General features: G+C 37.1%; 1 protein-coding gene across 2 annotated transcripts in view; it reads left to right on the forward strand.

The window, feature by feature from the left end:
• GABRA2 (gamma-aminobutyric acid type A receptor subunit alpha2) overlaps nt 1-16,791 on the forward strand; it is a 64,849-nt gene extending 48,058 nt beyond the window's left edge. For both annotated transcript variants that reach the window (XM_056350425.1, XM_056350435.1), the window contains exons 9-10: nt 5,362-5,564; nt 9,607-16,791. In XM_056350425.1, coding sequence (XP_056206400.1) covers nt 5,362-5,564; nt 9,607-9,915 — 512 coding nt within the window. In that variant the 3' untranslated portion in view covers nt 9,916-16,791. The remainder of the gene's footprint in view (nt 1-5,361; nt 5,565-9,606) is intronic.
• The last annotated feature ends 3,461 nt before the right edge of the window (nt 16,792-20,252 follow it).

Here is a 20,252-nt window from a genome sequence, read left to right on the forward strand (position 1 = left end):
TTTAAGGGGTCATAACATTTAGAAGCATTGCATATATTTGAATAGCAGTATTAGATGCAGGTGACAGAAAAATCAGAAATTAGTTTTCTCAGTGCTACAGTTTTCTATGTGGTTTAACTCACATGGAGTAGGAATGAGAATGTTGAAATGAATGTAGTCAGATATATATTATTTGATACCCAAAGCAGGCAAGAAGAAAAATTAGTAGTCTTTTTTTTTTTTTTATTACATTGTCCTAGATGCAGAATTTTAAATTCACATAGCTGTGCTCTTTGGTCAGGACTCTGTTCTCTGTGGTCATTTTATTCTTATGCTGCATTCCTATCCCTGTGTTTTTCTTGTTCTTAGTTATCTTGGTTCATCTTTTCTAAGCCTATATTAATTAATGTACATTTTGAAGCAAAAAGCCATTTAGACCTGAAATAGACACACTTTTAAACCGTGCAACTACAGAAAGGGAAGCCTAAGAAAAGTGCAGATTTGTTCTGGTTATTTTTACATGGGAATTGAATTATGTAGACCCTTCCTTTTGAACAATTCTGTATGTACAAAGTACCTTTTCCCATTTTGTTGAAAAAAATCTCAACTTATGTTATTTACTTTGCCTTTCACATGCTGCAGATTGTCTTTCATGCATTTAGAGATATCCCACCACTCACAACTTTCAGTCTATAATTCCTTAATTGGGAATTTCTGCTAACTGCAGCCATAATGCTCTAGTGGTAGGCAGTGGGCAAGCATATCTGAGAACTGTAGCCCTTGGTTAGAGACTGAGCTCGCTGCAAACAAATTAGTGTCTTCTTAGCTCAGTGGTGTGTCAAGACACTAGCTGGTGTTCCTGGTGTTCCATAGTGGCATAATGACATGCAACTTTTCTGGGAGCTGATGTAAATAGCACTTGCCATTCAGCTTTGGGAATTATCTTGACTGTCGATCAATGGGGAACTTTGTTCCACTGCTCATGTTTAGAACAGTGAAGCAACATGAGCACCAACTTCACAGTATGTATATGTAAATTGAATGACTGAATGCAGCTTTTCTGGAAATAGATTATGTACGGTCCTTGGCTTCCCATGCTATTTAAAAAGGCTTCCCATGCTATTTAAAAAGGCTTCCCATGCTATTTAAAAAGGGTAGTACTTCTGCCCTTTCATGTTGTTGTTCTTTTAGTAAAAAGGGTAGGCAGAGCACTTGAGCTGTTTCCTACAATCTTTCTCTCAATGGTTGTCCAGACTCACCTCCTGGTGTCTATGCAGAATCCATGTACCCTCCTGTTGTACTGTATTCTTAAGTAATACATATACATTGTGTAAGTAAAAAAGAAACAGTTTGGTGTGTAGCCAGATGGTATGGTATAATACTTTAAAATTACACTATTTCCAGAATTGTAAAGCTTTTGTTTATACCTCCAACTATTTACTCTCGGAGTGATAAAATGAAGTAGTAATCTGCCTCTCTGTAAAAGGGACAAGTCTTTTCTTTCTGCTATGTTATTTGTATTTATAAATCTATTCAGGTTTTGGACCAGGTTGAGTGATCTAATTACCTAACATTTGCAATTACTGTTAAGGAAAAAGAAAGAGTGAAATAATAGAGCAATGGAATTAGCTTCCTAATAAAATAAAATAAGGTAATTTATCAATCCTTTTGTGATGTGTTCTTCAACCAGTATGTATCTTTGCAAAGTGTTGTGATGAAAAAATAAAATTGCAGTAGTAGCATGACATTTTAAGAAATGGAACACATCTTAAGCATTTTATACAAATAATTTGCAAAGCTGAAGCACCTCTTTTGTTACAGAAATGTCCTTTGGTAGCTCTTTATTTAGGCCTTTTACTTTTGTTCTCAAAGGAGATGTCCACATTCTAACATGAGAAGGCTAGGACATGATTTAGTTGTGTAAAATCTGTTCAAATTAGAAAAATCAGTTGATACACAAAAGGTGAAACTAGGGTCTAAAAGAACTTCTTCCTGTCAAGGAGTAGCCTGACTTTTGCACACAAATGTGGGCATAAACTTGTCATCTTGATAGATTTGAACTTTAATATTTATTTGCTAACTCCTCCAATTTCCACTGTATGCTCTTAGTTAGGCATTTCTATTTTTTCAGTTTACCTCTTCCACTGTTGCGTGGCAGTGCCCTATACCACTGAGTGACAGAAATTGTTGGCCCAGAGGTGGCTGGCTAACTTTAAACACATTTTGAACAGTATCCGTCTGTCCTGGAATCCAATATATGACAGAGCTGGTACTTTCCCCAGCCAGTGGAAGTGCTAGTGAAAAGCATTGAATTTGCAGCCTGGAGATGGATATCCTCTCTCCAATGAGCTGCTGCAAAAGTGGCACCATGAAAAAAAAAATAATATCCTAGGCAATCAAGTAGCTTCAGTCTTGGCCTGAATGGATAAACCTGTAGTGATAGAAGATACTTTAGATTTTATAGACATGCACTGCTGAGAACAGAAAGTGTAAAGATGTTGGAGTATACTTGCTGTCAAGTGTAAAATATTTGGTCCTCTTCAGAGAAGGGAAACATCAATGGTTTATTTTTTGGATCCTTTTTAAAGACAAACTGGTGACTGCTTGTGGTCTCTTACAAGATGATACCTGTCCATGTCCTTCTGGCACCCGTTTAGTGCCACATCTGCTGGGTGCTGGGCTATAGAAGATAGTTCTTGACCTGTATAAACTATGGTCTTTCTATGTCATAGTGAGTTATTGTGCAGTCTTTACACAGCCTATTAAATTATTTAGGCTGTTCAGAATAGTATAAGATTTAGAGGAGAAGATTGGTTTCCTTTAATATTTTTTACTATCTCTCTGTAGGGGGACAATCCACTCACCATTTTTTATACCAATTTTAGCTCACTAGTGTTCTGGATTTGGTAATGCAGTGAGGAATGTTTCTGATCTGGTCAGTGTATGGGTTTTGTGGGGTTTTATCTATGTGAAATAAATGTGTTTTGTTTTACAAGTTGACCATATTCTTCCACATCAATAATTTTTCAGTTCTCTCAGGTTTAGCATGACAAGGAGGTGGCTTATTTCCATTCAGTCCTTTCTCATAAAGAAGACTTAATAATACTGATTTTTCAAATTAACTATAATGTGCAAAATCATCTGTCTTTTGACTGAAGAACAATATCAAGTATAAAAATGCTAGAGATTCCAAAACTGGCAGGTATCACAGATTAAATTAACCTGTCCAATTTTTTCCCACTCAGTACAGGTTAAATGACTCTGGTAGCTTGATCATCACTGAATGTACAGAGCGAAGGAATAAATGACAGTGCACTGGCAGTTGTCTGACAACGTGCTGTTTGGTTAGCGTTTGGGTCACAGAGTGGTGTGGCTTGCTGAACTTTTTAGAGGAATTGTCGACTGGTGGCAAGGCACAAGATGTATATTCATGATGTTTTAATTAAGACTAGAAAAGTTCAGCTGTTAATCTTAAATTAGATTTCTGAAGAGGCCAATGGGTCTTCCAGAATATTAGTTTATTCTAAAAGGTAGGACTTTAACAGAACAGTACCTTAGCAACTGTGCTTATTTACATGTGGATGAGGTCACCTTATCTTTGAGAAATAATCACTTTACTGATACTTCTGTATAATTAAAATGATTTATCTGCAGCTCAGGACCAGTGTTAAAATTTGCATGTGATAATTTTAAATGTAAGACAGACTGCCTTTTCCCTGAGGTGCTGAAAAGAATTAAGCCATATGTTGTGTAAGTGTTAGGAGAGAACAAGTTCTTTACCAAATATATTGTCTATGCATTTTCATACAATATAGTATGATAGCTGCTTTCTTTTTGTTGTATAGGCAGGTAGATCCTAACAGCGTCATGGCTGATTCCAGATGAAACCCAATTATTTAATTTATGGAGACTGAAAAAGAGCAATTAGAGAATTATGTTTGCTAAGGTGTCTGGATACTGTGTGACTCAGCACGATGCTTCTGTGCCTTATTTTCCTTGCTGTCCAGACCTTTAGGAGTGCATCAAGATAGAGCAGCACTGAGGCTGAGTCCACTCAGCTTTGTGTTGTCATTCTTTGTAGCACCTTCAGAGGTGGAGGTTCTTTATGGGGGGGTGTGGTGTGGTGTGTGGAGATTGAAAAGCCTGAAGAGGTCTGAGTTGGTGTAATGCTGCTTCTCTTCCCTCTCACAGTGGTTAAAAATGCTTCGCTTGTAGCAGAAGGAAAATTTGAGCTAGGTCAATCCTGCAGAACCCGTGACAGATTGCTGACAGTGGAGGATCTGGTTTAGGGAGAGTGACTTTACTTTCTCTTGGGAATCTTCTTACAACAGTTTTAGGAGTGTGTAGTTGTTGAAGCTGTGATGTGCTGTTACTAATATTTCAGCCATGGTATCTCTTTTGTCTGTCATAATGGAGTGTAGGTTTGCTGATCTGTGCTAAGTATATCACTTTGTGTTGCTGTTCATTCTGGAGATGTATTTAATGGCGTGCCACAAACGGAATAGTTTAGTTTGTCTAAGTGTGATTCAGCCTGAGGTGGGAGAACTGATTTACTTAAGGAATGGAGACTGCATTTGTGGCTGTGGGTTTTGACTTGCTAAAACAGATTCAGAAAGATGTTCTCTGTCCTCCCATGTATCTTTTTTTCTGTTTTGTTTGGTTTTGTTTTGTTTTGTTTTAGTATAATCCCTGGCTTCCTAATGGGTCCTCATTATGTGCAAAGTACTGTAAAGGCCTTTTAATAACTGCCACAGTGAAAGAACAACAATCTTCCTGGGTCTTGTTTGCTGACACATTATACACAGATATAATAATCTGATATTTCAAATCAATATGCTGTTGTAGAAAAAATCCGTGTTACCTGAACAGAAACCTGTTTATGTCCTCATCTGTGTCGCTGGTTGGTTAGTGAGAAAGCTACTGGCAATGCCTCCCCCAACATTATCTCTAATAATGTATGTGTACGGTCAATGTATGTGGACCGGTCAGTAAAGATGGGTGCCAGACCTACAGCCACCAAATGCTAACGTATTCATTACTACTCTAATGCTGCAAGATATTATGATTCCATTAAGGAATAGTCAATCTTATCCCTTACCTGTCCTGATAGCCAAAAACAAAAACAAAGAAAAAAGGAATTATCTCTCTCCTGTAAGTAAAAACTTCAGCTGGCTAAAAAAGGGAAGTTTAGATGACAAAATTGAACTAAAGCACTGCAAAGGGAACGCCCAATGGAGCCTTCAACATGGTTCTGGCACTTTTTCACCAACTTAGACAAGCAAATTTTCCATTGTGTTTCATGAATATTCTTGGTTTGTATTTTTGTTGACATTCAAAATCCAAGTAACATTGTTGATGTTCTGTTTTTTTGTCCCCTTGCAGGAGTAACAACTGTGCTGACAATGACAACGCTGAGCATCAGTGCTCGAAATTCGCTTCCCAAAGTAGCATATGCAACAGCTATGGATTGGTTTATTGCTGTTTGTTATGCGTTTGTATTCTCTGCATTAATTGAATTTGCAACAGTAAATTATTTCACAAAACGAGGATGGGCCTGGGATGGAAAAAGTGTAGTGAATGATAAGGTAAGTCCTAAGGAAATAGCCCTGTTTCTAGTCAATTGCACTAAACCAGCTGTAATATATTGTTTTGACAAAATTGGCTATATTAAAAAAAAAAAAAGATTATTTATATCAAAAGAATGTAGATGTATTTTCTGTCCTGAACAAAAATATATCTGCCCTGATGTAGCTAATCTCATTTTGTCTCAATAATCCAGATTTAGGTATCAAGCATGTTGCTCTTTTTTATGTTGGGGACTGTCTTGACTTGTTTCTTGACTCCCCAGATGTAATTGTTTATCTGTTTATCTGTTTATTCAGAAAATTTAATCCAGATTATATTGGTCAATCACTCTATTATTTATTTAATCCCATTGAGTCGGAAATAAGCAAAAGATTACAGAAAGAGATAATGTATTATAATTTTCCTGGTAACTAAGGAACAGAAAAACAACTGAATGCCCATATATGTAAAAACTATTAATAACAAAATCTAGAAGTTCTGAGCATTTTCAGTATTCTGAAACTTATCCCTAATGATATGTAGACATTCATTTTTAAACTAATTTACATAGCAGTTGTACAAAATTCTGAGTACTTCTTCACCTGTGATGTATTGATGCTTGGGGGGTGCAGAAGCACAGTCATGCCTTAATTTTCTGGTATTGATAGTAGTGTAGGTGTGATATCATGAAGAAATTTTAACCTGATGGAATTTCTTATTTTGTGAACAAAATGAACTGGTGATACACCTAAATTTGTGTCAAGCTTCACAGTTTATAATTTTAGTAACTCAGAACAAATGTTAAAGCTGACTTGTTGTTTTGACTGACTTACTATCCGATATAATTTTGTCCTATCTGAGTCCCTGATTCTACCCATGGGAAAGGATTTCTTCTTACAAGAATATTCTGGTTTCTGTGGTTCTCCTTAAAATAGGATAGAATATTATTTGCTTTCTAGATGGTAATAGTAGACGTGAAACAGTTTAATTAGCTGATGGTTTCTCAGCACTTTGAATGCATAAAGCAGCAAAATGTTCAGTTAATGGTAAAGGACAATCAGAGGAAATGAGTACATTGTTTATAATTCCCTGTGGGTTCTGGAAGGGCATGAACTATCCATAGCTTCAGGATCTGCTCCCTCATGCTAGAAGTAGATATCAAATCACTACAAGTTTGTCAGCATGTCACGAGTGAGGCTTTTCAGACTGGCACATTGCCCTAGCATTGTAACAATGTAGGGAGCCCTTAAATAAACTCTCCAATCATCCTTTGGCTGTTCCTTTAAATGAATATAACAGTGTTGTCTTGTGATCTTAGGAGTGGCAGCTGTTGAACAGCTAGGTAGTATTCCTTCCATAGGAATGACAAAATTAGCCATTCCATTTTAAGATTTATATATCATTCACATTTCCAGTTCTGTATTTCTTTCAAACTGGCTTAACAAAAAGCTAAACTTTTAACATATTCATAGTTTCTCATACAAAAATATGGTTTGTCTTTATTATGCAGGTCTCATTAATGGTATTACAGGTACCTTTTAAAAACACACTAGGAATGCCTGAAAGGAAGGAATTATAGAATAATTAAAGTTTTCCTTTAGTAATTTGATTTGGTAATTTGCTCTTACTCTTGTTGAATGCATCTGTGCACGTAAAGCCAGATTTACTCTTTACCAAATAAAGTGAAATATGTTTCCTCAGTGACAGTCATCTGTGTTCATGTCATATGGAAATTCCCATCTGGATGTTATCAACATGGAATTTGTCTCACAGGAAAGCAGGTGCAGGGACAAGCTACTATTTGATCAGCCCTTTTTCACGCTCCAGTCAACAAGGAGCAATGCTGAATTCCCACCTGATCCCAGATTTTCTTTTTATGTGATACCATCTCTTGAGACAAGGTATTTAGGGCACTACATCTAACCATGAAGATCTGATCAAGATTTGTAGATGTCCTTAATAAATATCAAGTTGGAGCTAATTTAAAATCAAAATTGGAAATTGGGTAGATGCTTCCCAGTGGAAGTAAAAAATTGGAATGCACTTGTATGAGAAGTATCACAAGTCTTCCCTCATTTGTGCCACTTCCATCAGATTAAAAATCAAACCAAACCAGTACAACAGCTGATGATTTCTTATATGAGTCAAAGTTAACTATTTCTTTATCTGTTTAATTCTGTATTTCGCGGAAGAGATGGACTGAATCTATATTTATTTGCCTGCTTCTCAATTACAAATGGAGAGCCATGCTTTCTGAGAAACTGAAATCCTTCCATTCTCTCCTGTAGGTTATTAGAAGTTCCTTAGTTTGGGCTTACTGCAAAACAGTCAATCATTTTATAGCATTACAGTTTTACTGCAGAGCTGGTCTGTGTACCTCTGTATGTCTAAAACCTCAAGTCTATCCTCATTACCTACACACTCCTGTATATATCTATAGACATAGCCTCTCCATTGGACTGCCATTGGCTGAACTTTAGCCATTTGAGAGCATACACAATCCCATAAAAACACAGAATTGCTGAGGTTGGAAGGGACCTGTGGAGACTGTTGAATTTAACTTCCCTACTCCAAGCAGAGTCAGCTAGGGACAGTCGCTCAGAGTCATGTCCAGATGGTTTTTTAATATCTCCAAGGATGGAGACTCCACAGCCTCACTGGGCAACCTGTTCCAGTGCTCAGTCATGCTCACAGTAAAGCAGGCTTTTTTGTTTGTTTAAGTGGAATATTCTGCATTTCAATTTGTACCCATTGCCTCCTGTCCTTCCACTGGATATCACTGGGAAGAATCTGGTCTGGTCTTCTTTACTCTCTCCCACCAGGTATTTTTAAACATTGATAAGATTCTCCGCTGAGCCTTCTCTTCTTCAGGCTGAACAGTCCTAGCTCTCTCAGCCTTTCATATTTTAGGTGCTTCAGGCATTACATCATCTTTGTTGTTCTTCACTGGATTTGCTTCATTATTTCCATATCCCTCTTGAACTGGGGAACCCAGAACTGGATCCAGCACCCCGGATACATCTCATCAGGGCTGAGTCAAGGGGAACGATCACCTCCCTCCGCCTGCTGGCAATGCTCTTTGTAATGCAGCCCAGGAGGCTGTTGGCCTTCATTGTTCTGAAGGCACATTGCTGGCTTGGGCTTGGCTTGGTGGCCAGCAGGACCTTCTGGGCTTTTTTCTGCAAAGCTGCTTTCCAACCCATTAGCCCCAACCTGTACTGGTGCATGGGGTTGGTCCTCTCCAGGTGCAAGACCTTAATTTCCCTTTGCTGAATTCATTAAATTCTTGTCATTCTATTCCACTTACCTTCTGTTACTTTTTAGATTCTAACCCCCATTTCATCAATGTAACGCATTTAAAAAAAAATAATTCTGAAAAACAGAAACAGTTTTTGGGCTACTTCTTGCAGCTCACTTCTGCAACTACCAGGCTGGAATAGTTCTTTATCTTAATCACAATCTCTTTCTGACCTCTGTGTGTGTGTGTATGTATATGTACATGTAAATACACACCTTCGGAATCTCTTAAAAACTTAGACCATTATTGAAATCCGTGTATTTATTGGTGGTATGTTATGAGGTGTTCAAATAATAGTGATGCTAGATTTATGTGGGAAAGATGGCCTCATTTGCGTTTTATTACAATGCCAGGTAATCTTTTTTTCCCAGTCCACCCATTCACTCCTCCTAGTTCTCTTAACAGAGAACATTTTAGAGATCTTGCAATTCTATTGTAAGGAGCCAGATACAAAGCAGCTAGAGAAAGACCAGCTCTTTTCCATTTATCCTTACAATTGCAGTAACAAACCCTTCCTCATATAACTTTGGTAGGGCATTTGATGATGCAAGAGTCCATGTTTTTAGACCATTCTTATGTTACCTGTACCATCTTTTTGGATAGACGGGGAGTGTCTTTATATTTCAATTTATCGGTATGGTATTTCTGGTATTTATTTTAACAGACTCACACATACCATTTGTTTAACATTTGAAAAGATGTTTTATTAAGTCTATTCTGGCAAATACACATTAAATATTTAACTTCATGCTGTCTTTCAATAGAAAAAAGAAAAAGCATCTGTCATTAAGAAAAACAATGCCTATGCAGTGGCTGTTGCCAACTATGCTCCAAACATTACCAAGGACTCAGTGCTACCAACCATCTCCAAGAGTGCTACAACTGCAGAACCCAACAAGGCAAAACCAGAAGCGAAGCCACAGGAAGCAAAGAAGACATTCAACAGTGTTAGCAAAATTGACAGAATGTCTAGAATAGTGTTTCCAGTCTTATTTGGTACTTTTAATTTAGTGTATTGGGCTACATATTTAAACAGGGAGCCTGTCTTACTTGGCTTTGCGCCATCAACCTAAAAGCTGAATTGCACTGAGGACTTAAAACATCATTCTAATCAGATAGGTTGTTCGCTATGTACAGTCCGACTAATAACTGCTAATCTGTGAACCATTATGTACAGAGTGTATATAGATGTCTTATCTGTGTATCTCCAAAGGAGGGACACAGTGTTAATTCATGGGTCTGTAAACAGATAGCACCCATGGCAAATATAGCCAGCTCTTTAAAAGTGATACCCAGGAGAGTTCTGTTAAACCAGGATTCAAATACACAGAATTATATTCTCTCCGTACAATGAAATGAAGATATGATCCTACATAATTATTTAGGAACAGTATTTTTTTAATTTAAAGTTAAAATATTTTTCTATAAAGTAACTAATTCTACTTTAATGAAAGAAACTGTCATTTAAAAAAGTGATTTTTTTAAAAAAGGTGTAATTGTTTCATACAATAGCAGTACCCATGTACATAACAGAGTATGGTGGTCATACAGTTCTACTGTTCACAAATGTTCTGGACAGTAGGTAGTCTGAAGAAGTAGTAAAGACCACTATATGGCAAAAGCCACAACTTTCTTACTTCTGTCCTGTTTGAAGTTGTTAATAAACTCTTCTAATTGATTTCAGGGAAAAGCAAGTGTTAATCAAATTTCCAATATCAACTGACTTCTGCTAGTGAAACTCATTCTTTTCACCATTTTGTTTATCTGATGTTGCTAAGCCAGGTCGTCTGGTTCAGCAAAGTTGGGTTTTTTTGCTTTTTGCCTTTTTTCTTAATTGGATTATTGTCAGATGCATAAAAACATTCAGAAATTTTTCAGGGTTAAGTATATCAGTAGTATAATACACTCTTTTTCCTTGCTTAATGATATTCTAAAACCTGTGGTTAAAATTCTTACCTGTATTTGTCCCAGAAAGCATTGTTTTCAAGGGAAACAAGAACCATGATTTAAGTTCAGGAGATTGTCCATATGATAAAATTTACTGCTGCTTTTGTAAATTGCAACTTTACATTTCGCTGACATAACTTTACAACAACTTTGTATACTATAAATGGTTTTGCTAAGATTTGAATGTTATTTTTTTAATAAAAGGTCATGCATCATCAGTAGGTATCAACTGTATTTCCTATACACAAATATAACAAAATTGGAGCTGCCATTTGCAATTTTATATGAACATTTAATACTGATCAGTAAAATTGTTTCTCATCTGAGCCTTTGCAAAGATTCTTTATGCCCCTAAAGGCCTGGTAAATCATGACATAAGTAATAATTGTGTACTGTATTTAGATTTTAGTATACTTGGCCAATCAAAAATGTTTTGATTCACACATACATTAGCAGTTATTAGTTGACCTTTAAAAAAAGATACACCTTTATGATGATGTCTTCTAGTAGAGACATATGTAGTCGTATAGTGTCATTTATTGCAGTTTTGTACAGTACTTGAGTATAGTGCATAAAATAGATATGTTCAGAGTTTAACAAAGTTGTACAAATATTTCTAAAATCAAATAAAAGAGTATCTTAAGACATGGAAATGTGCTAAAACAACAATGAGAAACACTGCTTTCATTTGCTCTTTTATTTTCTTGCTTTTTCTTTGCTTTTAATGTGGTTCTGTTTTGTACTTTGTGTGACAGTATAGATGCCAAGGTCACAAATGCATATTATGAATAGAATTAATAGTTAAGACAGAGATGACATCAGAAAAATAAAGACATTTCATAAGTTATAAATGAAAGGGAGAAGCATGGACAAGGTGTGTATCCCTTGAAGTCCCTCTAACTAAACCGTCAGATTAAACCTTTCTCATCAACAGTAGTTAAAAAATGAGCACTTTACTCAGAATATTAAAATAAAACTATCCTTATTTTCATATATATTTATATATAAATGTAGATCTTCCATGTAACATGGAGATGTGTGCAATAGTGTGTTTATGAGCATAAGGCTGGAAGGCAAGCAATAAAAAAAAGGTTTTTTTCATGGTATAATTATACATTTTAAAAATGTTTCATTTGTAAATTATAGATTATCCCTTTAACATCGCATTGTCCAGGTATGAATAAATATATAAATATGTACATATGTACAAATAATTGTAAATATTAGAAATGTAGAAAAAATCCCTTCACTTTTAACTCTGTTTTTGGCAAAGGGCTCTGACTGTATAGTTTAATGGAGGCCCATGCTAAACTGCACTTGAACTTGAGTAGCTCAATTATGTTTTCTGTAGCTGAGGTCTCCTTCCTGTGACTTAGTGGGAGTTCTTACCTTCTGTTCACATCAGCAAGATCTAGGGACTCTCTGAACCTCACTGAACTGGGGTGTGAGAAACAGGTTTGTGTTTCACCCTTGGCCATATCCCAGGTACTCCAAACCCTTCGTAATGTTTGAAGGATGTTGTGTATTGCTCCATGCACAACACTGTATAGTCAGAATGCTCCCCCCTGCAAACATGATTTTGCTCAGAGGCATGCTGGATTACTGATAAGGAAGGATTTTGCATCCTTATCCAAGAATGAGACCCCTCAAAGGTTTTTAACAGTAAAGTCTTCTCCAACAAGTCTTCTTCTCTGGAAGATAACATCTGTGTAATGCAGAGCTGCACACGAAAAGCATATATATCTTCAGTTGGCACAAGAAGCCTGTTACTGTCTTACGTTAGTCTACTCTGCTGCTACTGCTTGTATTGGGTACAATTATTTTTTCATTCACTGACCATTTTCTCCATGCTTTTGTTATACTTAGAGTCAGTCAGACAGAAAAAAAAAAAAAAGGTGTTTATCACATGCTAAAGATACATTTCTTGCATGCTGATATAGAAAAATAGGCATACTCTGTAAAATGACTCAGTGAAAAATAATATATTCTAAATATCTACATGCAGTTGTTGTGGGCATCAGCAAGGCTTTTGAGTGCGTACACTCCAGAAAAGTTTTGCTTTTCCATTTAGTTCAGTTGGTTTGTGTTAAGGCAAACTCCTCCTGTAGGAGGAAGGAGTCTGCTTTACTGTTTCACTACCGAAACATTTATAGCGAGTAAACTGACCACACATAAGTTGCAAATTTGTAAGACTAATAACTGGATAAGTGAATTTGAATGTAAAGATTCAAGTAAATGCAAGCATCATGCAAGGAATATTGGAACACAAGAGTTAGACCTTCTTTCCACTTAGCAGTATAGAATCTGTGTCTGGGATTTTAAATCTGGTGTCACAGATTTATGTGCCAAATACCTAAAACTTTCATTTAATTTGAGTAAAGCTTGCTGGTCTTAAATACTTCAAGCAGTGAGAGAGGGCATGAGTGAGCAAACGCAAGTCACTTCACTATCACATACTTGCACATGGGGTCTGTGAGTGAAATTTTTGGTTGATATGTTAATCTAATTTATTCTTCCTATTATTCTTGGGTCAGGGTGTCATATGTTATGTGACTTAAGAAAGAATACAATAAATACAATGATATAACACTGTGGTAAACTTGGATTGGAATTACCATAATTCTGAATGAGGTTTATGAAATAGGTTTCCAAGGTAGTATGGGGGCACATACTTCTGAATGCATGTGGTTGTTAATTTAACAGTAATTTATAAATCAGCATGAAGAATATAGAGATCAGCAGGGTTTATCAGCCAGGGTTGTCTGCTGGAGACTTCTTAACAGATTGGTTTTAAAAGAGTGGCTTCCAAACTTCTCAATTATGTTGTAGCCAATGAAATTCCCTTCAGCTTCCACATCTGGGTTAATCCAAATTGTAACTGCTGCATTGTTGAGCATCCTTAAAGAAATTATTATGGTAGATGTGAGATACGAGCTTTTGCTTGGGAGAATACTCATACCACTGAATATTATGGTAAATTCAGGAGCGAGCTTGCCTTTATGGTCACAGAAGAGAGCATGAAAGAGCTTCAATAGACACCAAACAGGAGCCCAGGAGCCTTGCTGAATCACCTTCCCTTCCCAGTGATTATAGATAACATACGGGGTGGTGAGACTTTTCAGGAGTGGGGTGACCATAAACTGTCTGCATGAAAGCAACTAGAAGCAGCTGGGAGGACATAGGCATGTGTAGGGGAGGAAAGGGGAAGGAGAAGTAAATGGGCTTGTTACTGTGTCAGTGGATTTGGAGATGATGGAGGAAGAAGCCATTGAGGGAGGTAATGTATATTTTTGTTTCAGCTTCGGGTCTGAGCCTTCATACTTGAGTTGTGGGAAAGTACCTTTTAAAGCGTATGACATTTAAATACTTCTCGTATAATTCTGCTAACTTGAGGGACATGAGTTGTGCCTTTGGAACTGAGAGGCTTCTGCTGCCTGCTCTGTGAAAACCATGCAATGTTGTGAGCTTCCCACCATATGGGACATCTAGGGTGGTGGGAGGAAAGAAGCTTCAGGAATTAAGTGGAACTTCATTAGCTGTAGTTTTGTTTTCTTAAGAGGTGTGACTTTCACTTAAGCACAGATAGTCAGCATCCATCCTCCATACCTCTCATTCCTATTCTGAAAGCTTAGTGGTGCACAGGTTTTTACCTTGGCCTTTCACAAAATAGATGAAGTCCGTTCCTGAATGTTTCCATTCCTAAAAAATTTGCATGAAAGATGATTTCAGTATGGATATAAAACCACCATCAGTCTATGCCCAATTATGTGTAGACACACAATGCTAAAATTTAGAAAGCAATGCAATGGATTTTAAAGTAGAGGAAGAAAACATTTTAAAATGAGCCCAGAAAGTTAAATTGCTTCATTTAAAAAACACAGAGCATGATAAATGTACAAATGTCTAAACAAATCTAAATAGAATCTCTAAATGTGGTATAATTTGATGTCATTTATAAAGCTTTTGTCTTAAAGACTTTGACGTTTTAAAGTAATTATGTGAATTTATATGAGAGTCAGCTCACACTTCAGCCTCCAGTAAAGGGAGTGGTTCTTTAGAAAGCAATTTTAGGATTCCTTCCACCTCTTCCCAGTGACGGTGTAACTTCTGCTAAAATGCTGTCACTTTGCAATATAACTTTAAGTTGTATCCCTTTAAAATTACCTGCTCTTATTTTCAGTCGAGGAGACCTCCTGCACCTCATTTCTGTAGATAACCCAAAGCCCCTAACAACCAGAACTTTTAATTCTATTCTGAACCCAACTATTCATTCCAGCCATCTGAGAATCAGTGAGGAACGTCATCACACCTTTAGTAGTAGAAGCTAAAGGCTCAAAGTTGGTTTCGATGAATGGCAGATGTTAATCACATAAAAAAAAATTTGCCTTCCTCTACTTTAAACCATTTAATTTTCTAGAATCAGATCTCTCTAGGTGAATCCTTGAACTCGTGTTTTGGAGTCTGTGATTACATCTTACTGGGAAAGGCTAAACGCTGCGGGCTTGACATCTCTGACTGAGAGCAGGGCAAAATTTGCGCTGAATTTAAAATAAAGCTGGTTAGCATCCTCCAGATCTTCATCTATGTCACTGAAGTCAGTAAGGATCATTTACAGAGAGGGAGCACACATGAGAGTACACCTGGGCTCTCCTTTGAACAGAGGTGCTTAGTTCTTTAACCCATGAAAATAAGCCCTTAAAAGAAGGGCCATCCATACTGAAATACAGGACTTGATGTCTGTTTCATTCCTGCTATATATTAATGCCTTTTAAGAATATTGTGCAAGTGCTATGAGTTAGGAGTAGATGATAACAGTCACAAAAAGGAAGTTGGAGGGTGTTTTAAAATATGCAAGATGATGTATACTCTTCCTCTAGTGTTGGTGTCTACATAAATATATATGAATATATTTTTATCGATGGATGATTTAAAAGTTATATTTTGCTCTCAGATTTTAATTCCTTACATAATATTGTGAATACTTTACTTGATCAGGTGGCCTGGAGCATGTCTTTATGCATTCAAGGTTTTTAATGATTGCACTGAGTGCTTTCATTCATCTGATACTCAAAGAGGTGAGCTTCAACAGGTTAAAGTGTTGTATTTGTTTTCCAGTACTTCATCCATCTACCTATACTGTTGAGGATGGATGGAGATAGAGAATGGAACAAGAAATTGCTTTGATCAACTGCTTTTGATATTCTTTATTAGATGTTCATTTTGGCTGAATTTATCAGTTTATAGGCTACTGTAGCTTAGCATTAGCATGGAATGCAATGTAGTACTTTACATCTATTAGAATACATGTGTACAATATGCACCGTATCTATAAACTGTTAAAAAATCAGTTCCTAAACAGCACCCCTTCACCCTCTCTCCTCTAGTCACTTTATTAAGAAACATGTGAAGGCACTTTAATTTCAATGGAAGTGATTACACTAAATCTTGTTATACTTGAAAATAGTAAAAATAACGTGGAGTCTTATTCAGACATTGTTTGCAATTTCTCAGCTGGGCTGGAGTCAGAGAGCATTTATGCATTGTATGAAAAATCTACTTTAGTGAGTCACTTAGGCATGAAAATGTAAAGGAATTTGAAAATAGATGCTTTCAGTGTATCAACAAGAAATATTGAAAGAGGAACAATGGAACCGATAATTTTAAAGAAAATTAAACACCAATCAAATATGCACAGTAAGAAACTGCATGATAAATGTAAGTATACTTAACCTTGAACATCAACATCATATAAAATCTGGGTGACAGTTCACTTATTTAGTAGGTTTCATAGTTACAAATAACTAAAGAGGATGATAATATTCTGTAATTTGTGACCTTGTTTTAACTGGAAAAAGTTGTTACTTTTCTAAAATGTAAAAGAAATAACTGAATTTATGTTTGAATGTGTCACTGCTTGCTGTTGAAGAATATTTATTAACCACATGCAAAATATTGCTTAACATTATCTTTTTGTACTTCTTATTAAAGTTAATTTAAATATAGCACATTTGGTATTTTTGTTTTTAATGGTTTGACAGCACAAATGTTTAATTCCCCTCATGGCTTTTTTTCTCAGGATTTGTGTGTGGGGTTTTTGTTTGGTTGATTTTGTTTGCTTGTCTTAAGCAACCCATTACATCCTCTGTGAAGGTGCTTTTTTATTAAAGATAGAATTTCCAAAAGGAAGCAAACAATATATTGGGAAAAAAATATTCCTTAGCTTGGTGGGAGTTTAACAGGGTTTTTTTATGTATATAATGAGAATGTCCCCATGTATTCATATTATGCATAGCAATATTTCATGTTTTCAGGAGATTATGAAACATATTGCTGCAGGGTATATACTAATCACCAGGTGGAATATAAGAAAGCTGCTACAAGACAGCTTGGTTCATCAACGGGAGTAGACGGGGCAACAAAAGTTACGTGGAAACAACCCTAAATGTATATACTGTTAGTAGGGTGTGGATTTGTGTGTGCTGGTGGGTTTTTTTTGTTTTTGTTTGTTTTGTTTTGTTTTGTTTTTCTTTGTTTTAAAATGAGTGTTCTGAGTTCCAGGTCTTTCAGTGGAAAGGCTATATATACTTCAGGGGTGGCCCTTTCTTTTCCTGTATGGCTGCATCTTCTCATGACAAACACATAAATGTTCTTCATGGAAGATGTAAGTAGTTTTGCTCATCGGAAGGGATTTGGGGATCCTTGTATCTGAGCTGGGGCTATGTAATTATCTCCTGGAATACCTGGGAATGCCAGGACAGTGTGGGAGCAATCTATGTTGTAAATAGGTAAATATAGCAAAGTTGCAATAATTTATATTGAAAAGGGTCTATGGAGGTCATGGTGTCAAATGCCCTGCTCAAAGCACAGCCACGTTAAATGGTGTGAGGCCTTGTCCAGTCAGTGTCAGGCATCTCTAAGGATGGAGATCTGCACAGGCTCCCTGGGTCCCTGCTCCTCTGTCACTACCTTCATGGCATAAAAACATTCCTTTGTATTTGATTGGAATTTCCCATGTTGCAAATCGTGCCTGTTGCTACCTGCTCTATCTCTTTGGACTTCTGAGACAAGTGTCCCTATGTATATAGTCCAAGCTACATAGTCTTGTTTGGCTTTATTGGTAATTTAGGTTGAAAACTCAAACATTTGGGCCCAGGCTTCACCACAAGGCTGGCTTTCCCAGGGTTTTCCTTGGAAGATCACTGCTTAGATCCTACTTGCTTGTACCCTGAAAGAGATATTTGGGCTGGTGGATAACAAACTCTACCTGTGTCTGTGAATTGGGACAATATCCTTTGCATGAGTACAATGACTTCTGTCAATTAACAGGATGCAGCAAAAGAGCCTTGCTATCACATATCCTCACACAAACTGAGTGATTTTGCTTTCCCTAATAAATTTGCTTGTACTGAGGTGATACAAAATACATACCATACCAGGTGAAGAAAAGCCTCCCTTTTATACATTGTCTACCATTGGTCATGCGGTAATAGTTACAATGTGGCTGTTGGACTTGATTTTTTAGTTTCAAATGCATGTAGGTACTTGACTATAGAGTGCTATAGGTCAGGTAGCTGCAACCCTCAGCTGAAACAGTGGCATACCTCTGTGCTGGAATGTGTGATGCTTCGTAGCCAAACGTCTACCCTGTCAGCCTTGGAACCTCTTGCGTGAGAAACCCTGAAGGAGCAGGATTCCTCCTTTAACAGGTGCTGCAAATGTATGCAAGATTTGCAGGCAGGCAGTGCTCGGACAGTGTGATTTTCCCTTGGGGAAAGGGTTCTATGTTGGTTATGCAGTCTTTTGGTCTGGAAAGCCCTGTGCTTCGGTGCCAGCACCTTCCTGCGGGAAGTCACGAACCTGTAAATGCAGGGCTGGGTAATTGCAGTTGTGGCCCCAAGGCGACGTATCACAGCTCCTGCTTATGCTTTTCTGGCAGCTGCTGGCAGGACAGGCTATGCCAGTTAGGTGCCTCGTGTGTGCATCAGTGACAGCCTTCAGTTCAAAAACAAACTGTAGAATCTATTGCTCCTTGTAGGCCTTGGCTGGGGCTGCTTTATGAGCTCTGTGGAATACCTCACAGTTCAAGATATTGTGTTGCTCATAGTTCAGATTATGTTAGATGGTTCATCTTGGATTTCAGGCTTTTAGACTCTGAGTGTTAAAGGTACCAACAAATATATTCCTTGGTGTTGGAATATTTGTCAGAGGCTACATCCTCCTTCTAACTGTTGTCACAGTCTCCTGGATTTGAAGGGAAAATTAAAACGTGAGGAGTAGAAAAAATGTTAAAGAAATTTCCCCTATGTTCTTCAGGTCAAATTTCTATTTACAGCATGTCTTTACCTGTATCCCGCACTGGAGCGTACACTTTATCTGCAGAACAGCACAGGCTGAGTGAGGGTATTGCCCTTCTTTTAATGTTTTTTTCTGGATTGCTTTGTAATAGCTCAAAAGTGTTTGGTGGGCTTTCTTTTTTTGCTTGGTTTTGGTTTGCTTTTTTTTCCCCAGTAGCACACCTTACACAGTGAATCTAGTGTTGATCCCAAAGTCCCAGAGAACCTGTTTTACTGTGTTAGAGACTGACAGTGAAGTACAACACCCTCAGTGAACTCCAGTCCTACTACAACACTGTCACCAAAGCCATTCCCAGGGGAAAGCCTATGGACAGCACACACGGTGCACGTTGAGCAATATATTGGGCAATGTGTGGGCCTGATTGTTACTGCCATTCCATAGCCTGCCATTTCTTTGCCACTGTTCCAAAACAAACCACCCTTCTTTGAAGTGGTTTGAGAGTTTGGGCAACCCATGAGACATGGGATTCACACTGGGATGCTGCCGGCTGGACAGTTGTTCAAAACACACTGATAAGCATGTGTTATTTGGGCATTGCTCCCTGCTTTTCTCCAGAGCTGTATATCAGTAGCTTTTGAGTGTGTACCAACAGGGTCCAATCTCAGTTGTATGACCAGTACAGTTCTTATGTATCTATTCAGGGCATTTGATTATTAAGAGATTTACTGATTTATTAGGACACTGGAGATAACACTTCCTGGAGCCACTTGATGAATTTGACTTCCTTTTCATTTCTTCCCTTTCAGAGAGAATATTGTATTATAAAGCAAGGTAACATCCTAATGACAACATAAAAATAAGGATGAAGTTATTGGTGAAGAAGCAGTTTGTTCTGCTTGTCTCTTTATACATTTCCTTCTTTATGAATGCAAAAATGTATGCAGACAAAATATGCTTGGTGGGCAAAATATGCTTGTAATGCTTTCTTATTAGCAATTGTCCAAAGATAGCTATTGTTCCATTGGGAAGTGTTTTACTTTAGTTAGAACACTTTTTTTCTGAATATATCACCAGCATCAAAGATTATTTTTATGCTTTTATGGAATGTGAGGGATTAATAGCAATGTAGAAAATGGTGTATAATAGAGTATATTTTTTCACGAAACTT

Source organism: Falco biarmicus, chromosome 1 (assembly GCF_023638135.1).
Source record: "Falco biarmicus isolate bFalBia1 chromosome 1, bFalBia1.pri, whole genome shotgun sequence".
Lineage (NCBI taxonomy): Eukaryota > Metazoa > Chordata > Aves > Falconiformes > Falconidae > Falco > Falco biarmicus.